Source organism: Homarus americanus, unplaced genomic scaffold, assembly GCF_018991925.1.
Source record: "Homarus americanus isolate GMGI-L3 unplaced genomic scaffold, GMGI_Hamer_2.0 scaffold32583, whole genome shotgun sequence".
Taxonomy (NCBI): Eukaryota; Metazoa; Arthropoda; class Malacostraca; order Decapoda; family Nephropidae; genus Homarus; species Homarus americanus.
The window spans coordinates 13486996-13506442 of NW_024713129.1; the positions used below are offsets into that span (position 1 = coordinate 13486996).

The 19447-nt window shown below is 36.7% G+C and overlaps 1 protein-coding gene across 15 annotated transcripts in view; it reads left to right on the forward strand.

The window, feature by feature from the left end:
* Positions 1-14073, forward strand: part of LOC121867588 (sphingomyelin synthase-related protein 1-like) — a 36092-nt gene extending 22019 nt beyond the window's left edge. For 9 of the 15 annotated variants that reach the window (XM_042367614.1, XM_042367626.1, XM_042367618.1 and 6 more), the window contains 8 exons: positions 4338-4478; positions 5339-5550; positions 5915-6111; positions 7392-7587; positions 9827-9960; positions 10280-10397; positions 11569-11719; positions 13302-14073. In XM_042367614.1, the coding sequence (XP_042223548.1) occupies positions 5371-5550; positions 5915-6111; positions 7392-7587; positions 9827-9960; positions 10280-10397; positions 11569-11719; positions 13302-13669 (1344 nt within the window). In that variant the 5' untranslated portion in view covers positions 4338-4478; positions 5339-5370 and the 3' untranslated portion in view covers positions 13670-14073. Of the gene's footprint in view, positions 1-18; positions 4479-5338; positions 5551-5914; positions 6112-7391; positions 7588-9826; positions 9961-10279; positions 10398-11568; positions 11720-13301 lie in introns of those variants that run through there. The other 6 variants (XM_042367667.1, XM_042367682.1, XM_042367689.1 and 3 more) reach the window with 2 other exon arrangements.
* Positions 14074-19447: the final 5374 nt, after the last annotated feature.

The following is a 19447-nucleotide window of genomic DNA, read 5'->3' on the forward strand; positions in this document are numbered from 1 at the left end:
TGCGTAGTAGGCAAGGTCAAATTTGTGTGCTTGTATGAAGATATACTAGAAGGGGGGCATACATTGGATAGCCTTGTGCTTACAACATGATATTGAAAATGAATATGCTGATGAAGCCCCTTCAGACAATACAGTAGTTGTAACTGATTAAATCTACTGTACAGGAAAAAGCACTACTATTCCATTTAGTGCTTAGTATAGAACTTATACCGGGTAACCTTTTGTATAATTATGCCTGTATGTACCTTCTCTATAGACTTATTTTTTTCTTTAATCTTGATCAAGTTTAGGGCATAACTAAAGATCAGCAAGAAGACTTGCTTTAATATTGTCGGTGCATGGGGAAGAAAGTGTCAAATTAAAGTTGTGAGCCACATGAAGGTGATGGGCAGTGTTAAGCCTTCACATTTGAAAACATCTAGATAAAACTAACAAAATATGGCATTAATTGGGAGGACTTTTGGAGAATCAGAAATAGATGCAATCTACATCAGATCTATTTTTTGGTGAATTTTTGTGTGTTCTGTTAAGGTGAGAGAGAGCCAAGGCTTTATTTTTACATTTTTCATCATTGTTGTCAAATCATTAAAATTTTTGAGAAGGGCAGCTGGTCTTTTGACAATTTGTTCTTTTTATCTATTATTGCTATGTTGGTGTTTTCAATAAGCAAGTTTCAGCAGGCTTTGCTGGAAATATGGTTTAACAAAATATTGATGAGCAGTAAGAATGAGGCCATAAAACAGCTTTCATGTGTGCATGTATGGAAGAAGAAAAAAAGGTTTTTGGATGATGTTTAAATTGGTCATCCTGAAAAGATACTTCTTCAGATATTGCCTGTGGCAATTAGAACATTACATATAGTGTATGTATACTGTAAGGTATGAGATGTGTAGTACTTTCTGCATGATACTTCCTGTTAACAATAATAGAGAATTTCATTCCTCAACTTTAAGTTCTTAGTTATTAAAAAGCACAGCACCTTATATAAAAAAAACTTCCCTCGATTGTACAGGGTATACATTTATGAGACAGGTAAGTACAGTAAAGACAATCCTTAATTCAGAGCACACCACTTAATGCAAGACCTGAATTAGGCAGACCTGTAAATCTTCTCCCTCAGTAAAGGTACAGCCTTTCCAGGTCAATGTCTTAACAAAACATGTATATAGGAAAGAGTTCGTGAGTTAATTTCCAAGGATTATATTTATAACCACCATTGATAAGCTGGGAGAAAGTAAACTAAAAAAATTCCTGTCTCATTCCACATGGACACAACATATAATAATGTGCGCTTAAAAATTACGGTTAATCTCGTGGTGAAAGTTTGATTTATCACAGGAATTTTGGTTGACCAATATCTGTGACCACATCCTAGTCTTTGTTTAAATGAATTTCATAGATAAAACTTTTCAGTGATACGGCTGATTTCCGAAAGTTGACTCCATGTAAACGCAGACACAAGAAATCTGGTTCTCCTGTTGAGGCATCGTATAGTAGTTGGCAACTGCAAGATTAACAAGGTTGTTATAGATAAGAACAAAGCTGAACATGGTGGCAAAAGACCATATGTCTTATACAGTATGCTGTACAGGTAAAAAAAAAAAAGTAATTTAACAGACTCCAAGCAGTAAAGCATTTGCAACTTACCAAAATACAGATCTTGTCTGTTCCTGAATCTGAGGAAATTTTCAAGTTTTCACAAATAGAGGCCCCGTTAATTTTATTTTTAAATTTGTATCTAAAATTCAAAGGGTTTGCTTTAAAACCCAAACTGGGATTGCTTATATACAGGGTACCTTGGCTTAATTACTGATGGCTGATTCCTGCATTTCCTAGGTTAATTATTGTTGATTCCTGGTTTAGAGTAAGAGGAAAATTTAATTCAGGACACCTTAAAAATTCTTGGGATATAACGAAATCCAATAATGAGTAAGTTCATAATATAACTGTTGTCATATTCGGTTTATCACCTACAGCTGTGATCTTTAATGTAGGTTTTGAATTTGAAATTCTGAACCCCATTTTGTCATGCATTTCTGAATTTAAAATATATATACAGTATATATTATGATTTTGTTATGCTGTGGACAAAGCTTTAGCCTTTGTCCTTCAGCTGTGACCTTTACCTTTGCATATAAATACTGTACAAGGTTTATGGATTCCTACCCAGATGGATAAACTGATTCACATTTTAATGTGTCCATTTTCATCAGATGTACTGTATAAAAAGTTTAAGGCTGACTGTAGTTTTGGGACATTTTGGATCTGTATAAGCCCCACCAACATTTTCTTGTATGGACTTGTGGTTGGTTTCTGATTGCAACCACAACTCAAGAGATCTGCCAATTTGCAGCACTTTCACTGCTTATGTTTTACTGCCTTACAATATCACACTACTCAGGCAAGCTGCATGCATATTTCCTTTCACATGAAGAAAAGGTCTTCTTGCTGTCATTAAAGGCAACAGCTCCTTAAACTTCTTACAACCACTTCTGACTCTAGCAACTAAGCTAGCATCAGCACCACCTCCAGCACTGACCATGTCACCCAGGTACCAAAATGCATCGATGCAGTCCAGGGATATATCCCCAATGTTGAGTTTCTCCAGTCTTGCTAAGATCACATGCATACCTACACATACAGAGCACTTAATGGCAGTAATATATCGCAGTTTGCCACTATACCCTTGCACCTCTTGTGTACCCATCTTTCATACTCGCTGCGCATTATTAATTTGTTACCAACAGTTACTTTTAATAAGAAACAAGACTTAATAATGTCTGATGCATGTAAACAATATCTTCTTTGAGAATACTGTATCCATGGTTTTTATTGTGCATTTTCTTCTCATTTAAATGTTTTTTTTAAAACATGTCTAGAGTATGGTGAATTTTAATAAAGTGTTGTTAGAGAGCCAAGGAAGTGAAGGAGCTTCCCTGTCCCTGGTTTGGCAGTATTTGGTGGCTTTGGGTTTAGTTTGTGAAACTGCCACTTGGTTAGCTGTCCAGTGCAGTGCCACTGTAGCCCATGATAATTAACAACATTGTTTACAATTGCCACAGCTCACTTGTAGTGGTTGTTGTTTCTATTTTGATCTACTTAACTACAGGGTACTTGCTTCTGTGTCACAGTAGAGTAAAATTGTCCCAGAATACTAACACTATGTTATGCTGTAATGTGGTCCAGTAAGGTGTATGCTTACGTAATTTGTATTGGTACAATATACACTTACTATCATTATTATTATATATTTTTTTTAAGCTTTGATGGTTCAGAATTTTCAATAGTCTGACAACGGGTTTGTACCAAGTTCGCCAGACTAGTGAGGTTTGATCAGTAGTATGTTAAACATGAGTCTGAGCAGCAAGGTAGGCACTGTATGTGTTGTTTTTGTTGCCTCTCCATTGTCTATGAGAGACTTGTATGAGTTTATTTGCCCTTTGGCAGGAAAAATTGCGTCAGGTAGGGACACCAGAATTTCTTTGTGAGGAGGGAGTCAAAGCTAGAAAGAGTTCCATGCAAAGGTGAGTAATTTGTGAAATTAAGTACCATTAACAGAAGTTGATGGGTCTATATTATTATAGTTGTAGCAGGGAAGGGGAGGACCTAACCCCTCACTATAGGAACACCACTTTATATTTTCTTTGGTCCTTGCCAAACAATTTTATTCAGCACAGAGAGACTCCCATTCACAGGGGGCTAAGAGAGGAGGTGAAAAAGCAAAATATAGAAACCCGAGTTAATAGAAGCTGTTGAAGAAGACACAGGACACAGCAGTAGTACCAAATAATGGATGGGTTGTGAACAACGTCTTGAAAATTTTGGTTTGATAGTTTAAAAATATTGATGTCAAATGGAATTGCAAACAGGAAATTTAAGGTGAGTGTTTAGACTATGGGAGGACTAAATTTAATGGTAAGAGATCTCTTAATAAAAATTTTAAAATGTGAGAAATAGTATGAAGGCAAAATTTGATTGTTGGGTTTTTGAAATCCATGCAAAACAAATACTGTAGTAAGTAATAAGTTTTTCTTTTCTCTGAATATTTGTGTTGCTGTATTTTGTCATGTGTCCAAAATCTCTGTTTCGTTAATGTTTATATAATGAAATGAAATATGAATAAGACTAGCTGCCTTAATAAATTGTAAATTAAACTAGAAATCTGAAGATCACTAATTTGGGGAAAGAAAACAACATTACAACACTATGGTAATGTATTTTTCTATAATAATTTATGAGAAAAAAACATTTTTGGATGCAGGGTTGTGTAAGGCCCACCCCCATAATGACATTGACTGATGGAAGGTTTTCAATAACTGAACTTCTTTTTATCACAGGTTATGTCCATAAGTGAACAATATATGAATGTTTGGCCAAGAGTATAAACGAGATTGTAAGTGAGGAGAGGAAGGAGACCTTCAGCAGAGTTGACTGGACGAAACTGGTCCTGTATCAGAGATTTATTTGTGCTTTTCAAGGTGACTGCAGTTGTTTGTTATAGTTTTCATGGTATTAGAGGTGACAAATATGAGGGTTATAGGACTACTTGGATGATAAATGAAAGATTTCCCTTTTTGTAAACTGGTACTGTCCCCCCCCCCTAAAAAAAAAGTATCGTTAGATTTCCCGTCACTACAATTTGAAATGCTTTGATATAATCCCCAGTGCATCATCATAAGTTGGTACTCCTGCTAGCCATATCAGCGACAGCTAGAGATTGGTTTAGGATTGGCGAAGGAGTCGTCCTTATGGCATACTATTTACTGTACTTTAATATAACAAGAAATCCATTAAGATATATTAATGTATGTATCATTCAAAAACGTATACAATACAGTACTGTAGTATGGTGAATGGTGCAGGAGAGGAAGCAGTGGGAATGTAGAAAAGATAATACAATGGTGGGAATTCTAGGGATGGAATGTTTTGAAAAGATTGTCACTTGATAATGACAAAAAGAGGGAAAATGCCGTTGGGGCTGTAGAAGGGAAACTAACATTCAGGAATAAGTATTATACAATACAGTATCTGGGAAAGGGGTAAACAATGGATTGATCCAGGTTCCTCCATTTATAAGAGAGTTGGTCCATGGAGACCCGTGAACTGTATTGTACAGTATGCCATTAACTACTGGTTTCAGCCCAGGCTTGAATCATCGACACTGGTAGTACAGTATATGCTGTACTGTATTGAAATTATTACATTAGTTGACTAGAAGTTAGAAATTTTTAAAATTTCCTTTTGATATTTTTGAAGTGTTATCACAATTCTTTTTAAGTCCAGGTACATAATTGAGTTAAATATATTTATAGGATTTGTTTATTTTTGTCCTGTGCAGAGAGCTGTTTCTTAAGAGGTGTGAACTTGCACATGAGAGCAACCAGAATGATCAGTAACAACCCAGAATATTGGACTATTGTAGATGTTGGGATCTGGCTTGAAGGTCAAGGCTTTGCACAATACAAAGCAGCCTTTACTCATCACAAGATAACTGGGGAGGTGCTTCTGTTACTGAATGAGAAGGATCTCAAAGAAGATTTAAGAATCACAGTGAGTTTAAACATGTCTTTTTTTTTATATCAGCAACAGCAATTATGTTAAAAGAGAGTGTATTGTAAGTCTATAAATTACACTGGAATGTATAGAAGGTTATTTTGAGATGAGTGAGATACTGGAGGTTTGTATTATAGATATGGGCCACATATCTGTGTGTAAAGTGGAGCTTTATCAGTGTTACATATACTAAAGTTTTATTAAATCAAGATTTTTTTGAAGATACAGTATACATAACCCATTTCTATCTTTTCTTCCCCTCATTTCTTTCCCATAATACTTATTCTCTTTCTCATTTCTCTCTCTCTATCACTATTGATTTTAAAAAGGGTGCTCCAGAGAAAACAATGCTTTTATTCAGATCCTTGGAGATTTGAAGAGATTGCATTCATCCATAAGAAGATTGCACCAAATTCATAGTCCACCAGATCCACTAAATTCTTCAAAAAGTGTGCCCACAGCTGCTAGTTCCCCATTGTTCTCCAACCACAATCAACACAACCTTCAGCCTCCATCACCACATGTACAAAATGCCTCTTCTTCGCAAACTCGACCCAGGTGAGCATTTTACAGCAAGTATTAACTTCTCTTGAGACTTTCACTGTGTATTGCTTATAATTTACTTTGAAAGGGAGGACAGTACAGTATACTGTGTATGTTTATTTAAATTGTTATGGCCTATGGTTCCCACTAAGAACCAATGAGATTTCAGCTTGTTGAGGACTCCTCAAATTCAAGGCAGAGTTTGCCAGTGTCGTGAGGCACAATAGATCTGTAGCAAATGTATTACTGTATTTTAGTGAGTAACACTTTTACTGTTAATGCAGATCTTCATACAGTATTCCTAAACTCTATTTAGGTATCCAGTGGTTGATCACTTGACCAGGAAAAAGTTTTAGTTGATGCCCTCTGGCAAGTAGCTCTTGTTACTCTGGCCGCCTCGCATGGGGGATCCATCATGGCTGACTCACCTTAGTAGCTAGGGGTTGGTTTTATAATTACTCATCCCCCACACCCCTGTCACATCCATTACATTCACGAAGCAGAAGTTCTAATCAGAGCATGTGTCCACCCAGTTAGTGCACACACCTGTCCAGCTATGTCCTCCATGATTCTAGGACTGCTCCACCTTCTTGGATTCTTTCAGTTCCTAACCGACAAGTACCTTGAGCAGTCACTTCCTGTTCTGTTTTCACCAGCTCTGTTTGACGAGTGATAAAATTTAAATGTGTCCCATATTGATACTTCACTTGTAGGCTTTATCATTAAGGTAAGATAGGTATTTTGTTGTACTTGTACACTCTTGCTTCATAAAATTTTGGTGATTTCTTCAGAAATAATTAAATATTTATCTGACCAAGTGTTGGAAACGGTTAGAAATATTTTGACTGCAGAAAATAAGGTAAAATATAAATTTAAAGTAATTTTGCTGTTCCTGTGTTCATTTGCATCTTTGTATTTAATGAAATTCTTTAAAAACTGATACAATACAGTGTTAAGACTTATATTGTCAAAATAAAGACATAAACCTTCAATTGCAGGTGGTTTAGTGTTTATGATATACTGTAGATAACATGGAACTCTGAATTGCTTACAGATATAATGGACAGTTACATAGAAAATTTATCTAGAGAGATCAGTTAAAGTCATAACCTTAGCTGCAGGTGTTATGATATTGGTGTTCAAAATAAAAGTAGATTATAAAATGTATTGGTATTTGGAGTTATTATTTATTTATTTATTTAGCCATGTGTATTAAAAAGACCTTCTTATTTTACCGGTGTTGATTATTATTTTCTTTGTGTGTGATAATATAGTAATGGGATCTTTATTTCCAGAACCTACTCATCAGATTCTCAAGCCTCAGATCTTCCAGAACTTCAGAAATTTGCTGATTTGCGGCGATCCAGTGGTGTGGCAACCCAGCTACGACCTGAATATGTGAAAACTGTCATCTCATGCCTCTATATGTTTCTTGTTACGTGGATCACAGCCATTGTGATGGTGTTTGTACATGATCGTGTTCCTGACAGGGTAAGGATTGAGCAGTTGGTTGGGGTTGGACATTAGCTTGTATGTAATTTAAATTGTAAAGATATTTAATTACGGAAGAGAAGTACAGTAAACCCGTGTTTTTCGCGGGAATTACGTTCCTGAAACCCCTGTGAAAAGCCAAAACCACGAATACTCTTTTCGGATTCACTGTACCTGTGGCCACCAAACATCTCAGGTAGGTCATGCACTTAACCACGCCATGCTCTCCACTCACGGCCTAGTGGTCACACTGATCACTGATGCACTGTATCGGCATTTACTAACATCATTTTTGAAACTAATCATATTGTAGTACTGTATAATTATGGAAAAACGTAAACACAGTTATATACAAAAAATTTATATGTACAAGTAAATAAAATTTTTTATATTTCGCTGAGGTTGGCAACACCTTGCTGTCCCGGCGTCTGCCCGCCCTCACGCAGTCACGCCAGCCAGCCAGTCTTCTTCTACCCACATTCCTCCACTTGAAGACTTGTATTCTGACAAAAGACACAATTGAATTTGTCAGTCTTCACCACATCTCGAGCCATAGCTCATGCCACCTCTGAGCTTGTCCAATAAATCTGTTTTTTCCATTAAGGTCTTCACGATTCTTGATTTCTTGGTCACTAGTGTCTTTGCTAGTAATATTTGCCTTTGATGAGGCTGGCTTACTTCCCGGAGCCATGTGGAATGCACGTGGGAGGACAAACAGAAGAGGTAATCACAGTAGCGTTCACAGTACGGTAGGCACGTGTGGACTGAGGCTTCTACGAGCAGCGGGTGTCTGAGGCGGGAAAGGGTGGAGTCTGTTTGCTGCACCGCACTGCACGGGAATATTGAAAATGGCGCAAAATTTAAATTTTTGCTTTTAAAGAATATTTTATACAGTACAGTATATAATTGTTGGGTAAAAAAAACGTGAATGGTCAAAACCGCAATAAAAAAAACACGGGTTTACTGTAAATTATTTTTCAAGCATTGTACACACATCAAGTTTATTTTATGTAAAGTTAATTGTTGATTACAGATAGTAGGCCAGTTTGCATTGGTTGTACAAGAAAGCAGTACCATGGGTGAAGATATTCTCTTCCCTTACTCTGATAAGCCAGTAAATGCTTTGCATTCTTAAAATCAACAGTGATCATACATCTTAGCTTTTCATTGTACATTTGTTTCATATTTTCCAATTTTGTTTTGCTATTTTACCACCTTTGCTTTCTCTCTTTGTTTACTTGTCAAGATAATTTATGTACTTTGTAAGCAATTGACACCCTTTACATTTTTATAGCCTTCAGAATTCTTTTGAGACTGTTTTCTATGTTGCTGTTGGGTCTTGCATATTTAAAAACAAGATAGAAATACTGTAGTCATCAAGAACATTTTTTAAACAACAGAAAAAATTGGCAAGTTGGGTAAAGCAGGAATGCTATTACTTGTTAGTTTTTGTACAAGAAAAGCATCACTAATTGTGGGTTAATAATTTTTTTGCAATTTTTATCAAGAGTTTAGTACTGAATACAATACTGTATATGAAAATTTATATATGCACCATACATACTATGACTGCCAGTTGCTAATGGCTATTCAGGTACAGTAATGTATTATAACCAATTGTTACTCAGTGCCAGTGACTGCTGTACCTACATGTAGAGACAAGGGAAGATTAAGAAGACATGCATGTTTCATCTTAGTCCTGTGTCTTTATACTTATCATGAAGGTAGATTATAGTTTTCATATCTGCTATTGATTGCCATTTGCCATGGCACTCGCAAAACCCTTAACCCTCTCGTGGTCTTTCGATGGAAATTGCATCGCTAAGCGCTCCTGTATTGGTGCAACCCCTCCCGCTCAGCTGTATCTCACATTGAGAACACCACTCCTGTAAGCAGAAAGGGGGGAACTGTGGATCGGCCCTATCAAACACCTAAATTCCTTCCACTAGCCTTGCACGCTTGCTGGTGTGTCTCTTACGGTGATATTTGGGTCCGGATCACTACCCAATGTTTGCTATAATGGAAACACCTTTCCTATTACTGGCGCAATCTGCTTCTAAAGATTTCGAGGGGGTGAGATTGTAAATGAATTTGTGTCGAAGCATTGCGAATGGTTGAAATTTCCGACCTTGGCAGAGTACCATAGGGTTAATATTAATTTTTGATACTGAAATTTACTAAGACAGTTTCCTTTGTTGAAAATTAAAGATTACTTATCAGCACTGATTACATTTTCCAGGAGAGACATCCTCCTCTGCCAGATATCTTTCTGGACAATGTGCCACACATCCCTTGGGCATTCCAACTGTGTGAGATTACAATTCTTTTACTGACTTCCACGTGGCTCATGATCCTCTTTGTTCACAAACACAGGTAAGGATATTAGTGTCCTCTCAGTAAAACACAGTTTGCTAATACAGTGCACACTAAATGAATTTTGAACTGAACACTACAGTAATATATGTGGTTCTTCTTAAAACACTGTTGATGGATGGTGAAAAATTAAGTGAAATTTCTGATTAGAGTCTGTATTCTGTGCAGGCTTCTTTTTTTTTTCCTATTAAGAATGGAGGAATTTTATTCTGCTTGGTCTGGTTTAATTTGCAGTTGGCCTGAGAAAGCTATAACAAAAGAAGGTAAACCTTACAAATAAAAATATATATTCCATCATTCTGTTACTTTTGTGTTTCAGGTCTATAGCAATCAGACGATTTTGTGCATTGTCTGGGTCAGTGTTTCTGCTTCGATGTGCCACCATGTTCATTACAAGCCTCTCAGTGCCTGGCTCCCACCTGGAATGTGAACCCAGGGTCAGTAGTCTACCTTGAAAATAACATTATTATTATTATTGTTATTGCAGATATCAGGTTGTGTAAGAACTAGTATGGTGTATATGACACTAAATTTTGATTGTCTTGGAATACGTCGATGGGGAAGCACTGGATTGTTTACAGTGGAGAAGAATGTTATATGAATGTAAAACTAAAAGAGTGTATGGAGGAGGAGGTCGCATTGATGAATTAATTTCATGGGCAGTGTAAATAATTGTGAAGTATTTAAACTGGGTGTTTTGATTAACTTAGTTTCATTGATCACAAGGAAAGGATTAGCAGATTTATTGTAATGTGTTGGAAGAACTTGGTTGCCCTTTCCACTTCATTTGGTTGATAACGGAAAATGTTGATTAATAACTGATAAACTGTTTACTATGTACTGTATTAATTTTGTTATGATCTAAGTGTTAACATAAATTCATGCTCATAATATTTGCTGTGATTGGAATACAGTTGTATTGTGACTATTGCTGCATGACTTATTTAACTACTGGATACACATTTGTATATACATACTATACTAGTTTAATCGATATACTGTACTCCTCTAGAAATGTTTTGATATTTAATTGTCTTTATACTGTTTGTTGTCTTTTTAAATGCTTATAATACGTTATTATGCTTCAATTTTTTGTATTCATAGAAGTGCGGAACTGTACAGTGACTTGTTCCACTCTGTGTCTAAAGCAAAGTATCTGTATGTGTGTGTGTGTGTAACTGTGTATGCACACTTGTTTGTTTGTCTTTGTGTCTATTTGAAATCTTGGGCTACATTTTTGAAGGTAGAGAGCTGAAACTTGGCATGGAGATGCATATGCACCCCAGAAGTGTCCCAAAGATATGATTTTTGGCCCCCCTTTTCCATAAAAAAAAACACTTCTAAATTGACCATAGTGAAATGTGCAGGTACAGCCCCCTCTCAAAAGTTATACAGTAATGTAATTGTTGTACTGTAGATAGTGTAGATGAAAGTATAGTAGCTTTACTGTAAATGATTAAGTAGTGGATGAATTATTGATGATTGTGTAGCTATGAATTTAGACTATGAGCTGCCCCTCTACCTAAACCAGCATGCTGGGTATCCCAGCTAGTGTCTGTCAAAGATAAAGACAGATGGATTTAAAATGATGGAAGAAACTTTTTGCAGGACCCAAGTGACCTACAAACTCAGTTGGAGCAGGCGTGGATAATCTGGCAGGGGGGAGGACTGAGCATTAAGGGGGTTCGCACCTGCGGGGACTACATGTTCAGTGGCCACACCACTGCCCTTACATTGCTCAACTTCTTCATTACAGAATGTATGTGTGCTTGGCTATTTGTAATAGTGTATGGCATTTGTAATTCATAATGTTGTAGGACCCACTTTATTACCGGATATTAATTATTTTTTATTTTATTTTTTTAAACAAACCAAGCAAGAGTGATAAGATCACATGCTGGTTCAGTTGGTTGAAGTTGCAAGCAGGGTCAGACAAAGGAATATTTTATCACTGCTTCTTTTTATTCTTTTAATGGATTAAGCTTTCAGAGTTTCAGACAAAGGCTCTTTTTATATTATCAGATAAGAAAACTACAGATCCTTTGTCTATGCCTGTGACATTGGATTGATTACTGATAAAGAAGATTTTTTTTGACAGATTTATGGGGTAGAATCCTTGAAGATTTAGTGTGAAAAGTGAATTGCTCACAGGAAAGTTATAAACTTTTTGGTTCATAAACAGATACAAAAAACCATTTACAGTACATTGAAGTTTGTATTGAACAAAACGTTGTCAAGAAACCACTGAAATTTTGAAATGGAATGTATGTACTGTATTGGAGTAACTTTTGTATTCCCTCATTTGAAAGAGCTGAGTGTTAAGTAAAGTAATCATTCACCATTCCAGTTTGAGGCTTTGACTTCTGTTTGATGTAAAATATGGACCCTGACTCTTGAAGTGAAAAGTAAAGTTCTGGCAGCTGAAGTAAGGTGTTAACATATTGTGAAAGAATATCTTCGAGACAGAATAAGTAATGAGGAAATTTTGAAAGGCTTTAGGGAATGGAAAATATTTTGAAATTTTTTGAGACTTAGTCAGTTACAATAATTCAGCTGTAATAGGTGCATTGGGTGACCACCAAGTCACAACTTCCTCAAAAGTGGTGTCCATGGCAGTCAGATGATCATGGAGTGTTCAAATTGGCTGCATTCCTCCCTCCCTCCCCTCAAAGTATACCATATATGCAACACACGAGTTTGTTTGCCTTGTCACTTGCATCCAGTTGCCATAATATTCATACCTTCTTGTTTATCATTAATGTAACTCTTCATTGGAGTAAATAGTTGTGTATAGGAAGTCATTTATTTGGTTGCCATAGGTAATTTAGGGCCTGAATTTAGTTTGTAAAAGTGGAGTGATGTAACAAAGTATAGACATCAAGCTGGTTTAAATGCAGTTAATGATTGTCACCAAATTCAGTTTTTTTTATCAGGTATTTTGTGAGAATGGGATTTTGGTGTATATCGATAGATCAAAGGTGAGGAGATGGACAGTGAAGTGTGAGTAAGAATTTTGGTGTGTGAAGAAAGCTATCATGCTGAGCTGTGGGGAAATGGCCTTAACTAACTAATTAATCAGGTTAGAAAAGCTAATGGGTTCATCAGTAATATTACAATAACTTTATGAAAGATTGAAATTTTATTTTTGAGATAAGATGATGAACAGATGTTGAATTTAATAGTTTGTGAATAATACTATTAGATATTGTGACATACGAGGTTTAGTGGGTGGGGTAAAGGAAGTTAAGAGAAGAGCTGGTTTAGCTGTTGAGAAGGAAGAATTATTAACAGTATAATGTAAATTGGAATGACTACATCAGGAATTTCTATCTCTTTCTCAGATACTCCAAGGCGTATGTATTACCTGCACATTGCATCATGGGTCCTTAACACTTTTGGCATCTTCTTTATCCTGGCGGCACACGAGCACTACTCGATTGACGTATTCATCGCCTTTTACATAACGTCGCGTATGTTTCTGTACTATCACTCTCTAGCAAATAATCGTGCTCTGCATCAGCGTGATTCTTTCAGAACTAAAATTTGGTTTCCCATGTTTAGCTATTTTGAAGCTCACATTGATGGTATTGTGCCAAATGAATATTCAAATCCTCTCTGCAAAGCAAACCTAATCCAATTTTTTAACTCTGTAGTTTTGACCCCATACAGGAAAATATTTGGGCTTCGAAGAAAGGAGAAGCGCAAATAGAAAATTTCCTCCTTTTGTATTGTGAAAAAGTATACTGGTATTATTGCATTAAATAATTATTCCTTGGTTGTGACTAAGCTCAAAGAATTTGTAATATATGTAGGAGTTTCATTCAGCTGATGGAGTGCTAGAATGTGGATCAGCTGTTTTGTTGGTTAGGTAAGGTTATATTATGGTTTGTTTTGATGAAATTTTTGGTTAGCTTCCTAAGAATATACATTTAATTGAATAAATCTACATCACTGCTTCATATTGTCCCATTGCAACTTTTCATACTGTTTGCCTACAGTATGTGAGAAATCTCTTCTATGCTTTACTCTTTTCTCAGGGTCATCAGTACTTTTAAGTCCTCTCTTTAATGACAATAACCAAAGCAATTACTTTTAATTAAATGGTGTAATAAGTTTGTGTATGTAAATCTCCTCTTAAGTCTTAAGAATATTTTTCAAAAAAGTTTATCAGATGTAATGTTATTAACATAGTTTAACAGTATATATTTTTTGTGAAGTTACACTATCCTTTGTTGGGTAATGAAAAAATGCACGTAATAAAAGTTACAGTGGTATGGTGCAATGCTTTCATGATTTTTTATTATTGTAAGTGTTTTGCATATACAGTGGTCCCTCGGTTAACGAATTACCTTCCATAAGAATCTTCAATTCGGTTAACGAACAAAAATTTGATTAACGAAATCCTTAAAAAAATCACGTTTTGTTGTGAGCATCAGCTGATTAGTAAATATCACTAAAGTTGTGTTCTTTAATATTTTTGCATGTTTTATATTAAAATTATTAGTCATTTTAACATTTATTTAACATTGATAATATATGCAGTACCTGTACAGGGAACTAGTTTGTTGTGCACCCATCAGATACGTGAGTCGGTCACAAGGCGTCATTTGGGCTTTGAAAACAGTGGAGAGAGCATCTATTGTGTTGGTCTTGAATATTTTTGCATTTTTCATTGAACTTTAGTTAACATATTGATAATATATAGTGTAGTGCAGTGTTGATTTAAATAAAATAATCTTGAATTACACCTAGTGAACTTAAAATTTTATTGGTGAAATGACAGCATCAAGCATGGGTCCCCTGAAAGGTGATTTCTCCTCCATCCCCACTTCCTTCACTTCTGCCTTCTCCACTCCCACTTCTAATTCTCATCATCAACCAGGAACCTTCTACATACACACCTCAAAGTAAGTGTACTGTACTGCATTTTTTTTTTACTTTGTATGTATTTTTCGGTGAGCTGGAACCAATTACCCAATATCCCATTGAAACAATGGATTCAGTTAACAAAATTTTCAGTTAACAAACGACCTTCTGGAATGAATTGTGTTCGTTAACCGAGGGACCACTGTACAGTACAGTATAGAGTACTGGCAAACATGGATACTGTATTTTGTTTAAAGTTAGAGTATACTTGTACTATATTAGAAATGAATGAGTAGTTGGTACTGTCCTGGGGTTTATTTTTGTATAGTTTTTACTAGGTTAGAGAAGATTGAACTTCTTCCTCTCTTCCCACTTTATATATTGAACTGTGTAGTTAAATTGAACCTCGCGATTATGATGTTAATGGAAAGAGATGTTGAATTCAAAGACCTGGTTTGTAAATTTCTAAAGTTATGAAGAACATACTGTGAAAATGTAAGTGCCAACTGTATTAGGAGATGGTAGAGACAGTTATTGAATAAGGTGTGAAAAGAATTGCCTGTACTTTGTTAAAAGTGAGACAGCAGTTTATTGCAGACTGTAGTGAAATGGATTTGAAGGAGTTTCATAATACAGACCTTGTATTCAGACCCCTAGGAGCCTCCTGCAGGGATTCATAGTATCTCCAAAATCATATTGATGTTGGGTTTGGTACAGTTAATATAAAAAAGATTGTTACCAGGAAACCTACATCATCTACACTCAATACTTCAGTCCAGGGATACCGAATTATCCTCTGCCCAAAGAGACAAATTGCAGAGTCAGTAACCCTCCTTTAGGTATTGATGTAAGGGCTCTGCAGGTGGCTAGTCGTGGAAGCTGAAGACCAGACCTGGTCACTATTAAAGACAATTAAAATGCATATGAACAACATAAGAGTACTGTACTGTATCAAGAGTGGTTAACCAAGTTAAATATAAAATACATGTGTTTTAGTTATGACTCGGAAGAACTAGAAGCAGTGGCAAGGCAGTGATTAAATATGTTTTGACTATGGGAACATATAATGTGTTTTAGTGTCCCAGAATTTGATCTGCTGTCATGGAAAAAAGAAAATGTAAGTTTAGCATTTCTTCTTCAGATAAAACTTCATCAAAACTCAAATCGAGTGAAAGCAAAACATCTCGATATGTATATACAAACAGTACAGAAGATTTACTTGTGTCGCTACCAAGTTAAAACCATGTGTCTTGGCTGGGTCATATAATTATTTAACATTACCATACAGTGGACTCATGTATGTGTTGATATTTTCCCAGCCATTTCTTCACATCAGAGAGCCACAGTCAGTGCGTGGAAGTATTCCATAGTTACCCCAGAAAATTTATCAACTTTGAGAATACTTGAACAGGTTGTAACTCTGGTCCGTCATGTTTTGAATCTGGTGGCAGTATCTCCAGCTGAGTGTTTTGATTATACACTCATGTCTTTGCTTATATTTTGCCTATATTTTTCCCTACAATATGTCTTCACAAAAGACCATGAGGTGGCACCTTGAGCACTGCCACTAATGTTCCTCTTAGGGGCCATGATTGTGGTAAAATTCACCAGTAGAGAAAAACTACCAGCTAGAATGCCTGGGAGATGTTCACTGAACTAGTGTGACAGAGGACTCCAGAGTTACAGTAAGTTATGGTTATTTTTCAACTTGTAATTTTGGGTAGATATACTACTACTTTATTTTCTGTTACATGCACACAATCATTCATGCAGCGTGTGCCAAAAAATAATAAAAATCATAAGGTCAAAGCATAAAGGGAATAAATATTTCTCATGTACACGGGAGTTAGCACACAGATTGGGGGAGCTGTGTGGGGAATCTCAACTGTTCACTGTCTCCTGTGTCCCATGTGTAGTGAAACGATTGCCAATGCAGTATTTTTTATTTATTCCTTTCATTTACTGGTACAGTATATATTCTATATATAAAGAATAGCTTCTTCCACACTCAAACCATCCTCTGGGTGATGTGACACAGCTGTTTCACATTGGGAGAGGGAGCGAGCACAGCTGGAATGATGATTAGGCTCACTGCCTCCACACATTTTAAAATTTTTATTGTATTTTCTTTATTGCTAAACCACATTGGAATATTGTAATGATTTTATTTGAATTTTTATTTTTTCAAAAGAGCACGGACAAGTGATAACAAGCTGAACTAGTGAGAGATGCTGGGTAGGTTGACTCGTGCAAGAGCGAGACCCAAAAGTAAGAAAGGTGATTCAAGGAGCCAATTGCATATAAGCGGGGTCGTGTACTTTAGATACACGTACTCTTGAGACATTATTGTACAGTATTTTCTCTGTTCATAAGGAGCACTAGGACATTGAAATGACTTTTCCACAAATTCTGTGGTTACATAACACACAACAATGGCATTAGTGCTCAGTCGTGTGAGAGGTAGAGCTCTCGGGGCATTTTCTGTGGTTCAGTACCTGTCCGGTCTCAAGGGTGCCGGACTAGTGTGTTTCAACCTGTACTTCATTTTCTATTGTGGTGGGGGTGGCAGGGTCAGTATAGGGCAAGGGGAGGGCTCTCCCACATCATCTAGTCAGTTACCTCACTGCCATGCAGCTGTGTATGGCATGTATTGTGTTACCATGACTTAGATTGCAGTACCAGTTTTGGTTTGGGGGGCTGTACATCATGTGGGTGTTGAACTAGCAGAAATTATGGCATCATTTGATGGTGATACCTCAAAGCATCCAAGAAAGGGTGTAGCCTATTTTAGTGGTGGCGGAAAGAAACGTCCAGTGTGTGTGACGTGACCAAAGTATGGAAACCTTTTGTCTCCGCAGAGAAACGGGGTCTTTTATCTCAAATAACTGCTACAAAGCCTTTGCAACAGTCATCTGCAAACTAACAATCATTTTGCAACAATTCGCCAGACACTTCCCCTGTATGATTCAACCTGTCTTCCTGCTTACCTCCCAGCTCCTTTTCCCACTGTCTTAGTGCAAGAATTTGAAGTAGCAAGGCAATTGGACAAACTCAGGATAAATCACTTTACCACTCCCATTGACCTACTAATGAAGCTCTACAAGTTCTCCCCAAAACAAGCTAAATCCCTCTGCTCTATTATCAATGCTTCTCTCGGTCAACCAAGATGCCCAGCAGACTGTAAGACTTCAGGTGTGTCCTTAGTGCCCAAGTCAACGAGCCCAAAATCCTTAAACGAGTTACAACCCATTGCAGGTGCCATAGATCCTCAGCAATTTGGCAACATGAAAACTTCCTCCACCACCCACTGTCTTGTCAGCTTTCTAGAAAACATATTGTATATTTGTACTACCATTTGTAATAAACACAAGATGGCTGTAGCTGTTGCCCTCATTGATTTAACTAAGGCATTCAATTCAGTCAACCACATTTTAATCATTAACAAAGTCATCAACCTTGGGTTTTGGTGAAGTCTTATACCATGGCTTATAGAATTCCTTAGTGACTGACGCTAAGCCGTATGCTTCCGAAGGGTTGTATCTACCTTTCAGTCACTCACTTGTTGCGTCCCCAAAGGCACCAAGATGGTACTGCTCTGCTTCCTCATTCTTGTCAATGATGCCCTGAGAGAAACTCCTGCTTGTTGGAAATATGTCGATTCCATCATTGGGATCAGTGTGAGCAACCGATTACAGCGGCCTCCAGAATATATTGAAGTCTCCAAATTTGGGCCACCGAAAATCATATCATCAACCATACCAAAACCAATGGCTATGCGCATCAACATCTCCTCCAACCATGTCCCAACACATGGTTGTGGACTCCACTAAGCTCTTCGGTGTCACTATAGATTAACTGAATTGGAAAACACACATCAGCGCAATTCTCAAATTTTCTACGCCTGAGCTTAGTGCTTGCTCAACATTCATACTTCTCAAGTTCACCTATGCTTCCCTCACCTGGTCTTCCTCCTATACAATGCCACACGAAGAAAATGCTTAGAAAAAGTGCAAGATTCTAAGAACTCGACACAATGACCTCAACTTCTGTTCATCACCATGACCTCATCTGCAAGTTTGGGGAGAAGCTTTGGCACCATCCTTGTCACTGTCTCCTCCCACCAGAGATCCCATGTCTGCGAATTGCTGTTCAACGCTACAACCGCATCCAGCCCACATGACCACATACTGATTGCTATAAGAACAGCCCAATCCCAACTACTGTAAAACCTATCAACTCATAGTTATCAAGTGTGTTCACTCCCAACTTGACTTTTGTATTGTTACTATGATGAAATTTCTTCTTATGCCCTTCTCCACCCCTCCTCTTTTGTTACTATATATCATTTATACCACTTCTGTTTCTGTACTTGTACAGGGTATTTTATTTGTCATTCAAGGGACTAATTCCCCAAATATATAACTGTATATTTTCAGCCTTTTTGGCTGCCATGTTCTTTCAATAAACCATTAATTATTATAATTATTTATTATTAGATGTCTATGTCAGCACCTCGGCATCTTTTGATGCTGGAAAAATTAAAGTAAGGGAAAAAAAAAGCATCTTTCATACATGAATCAAAACACAGGAAAAATTTTATTTGTAACTTTGGCTATTCATA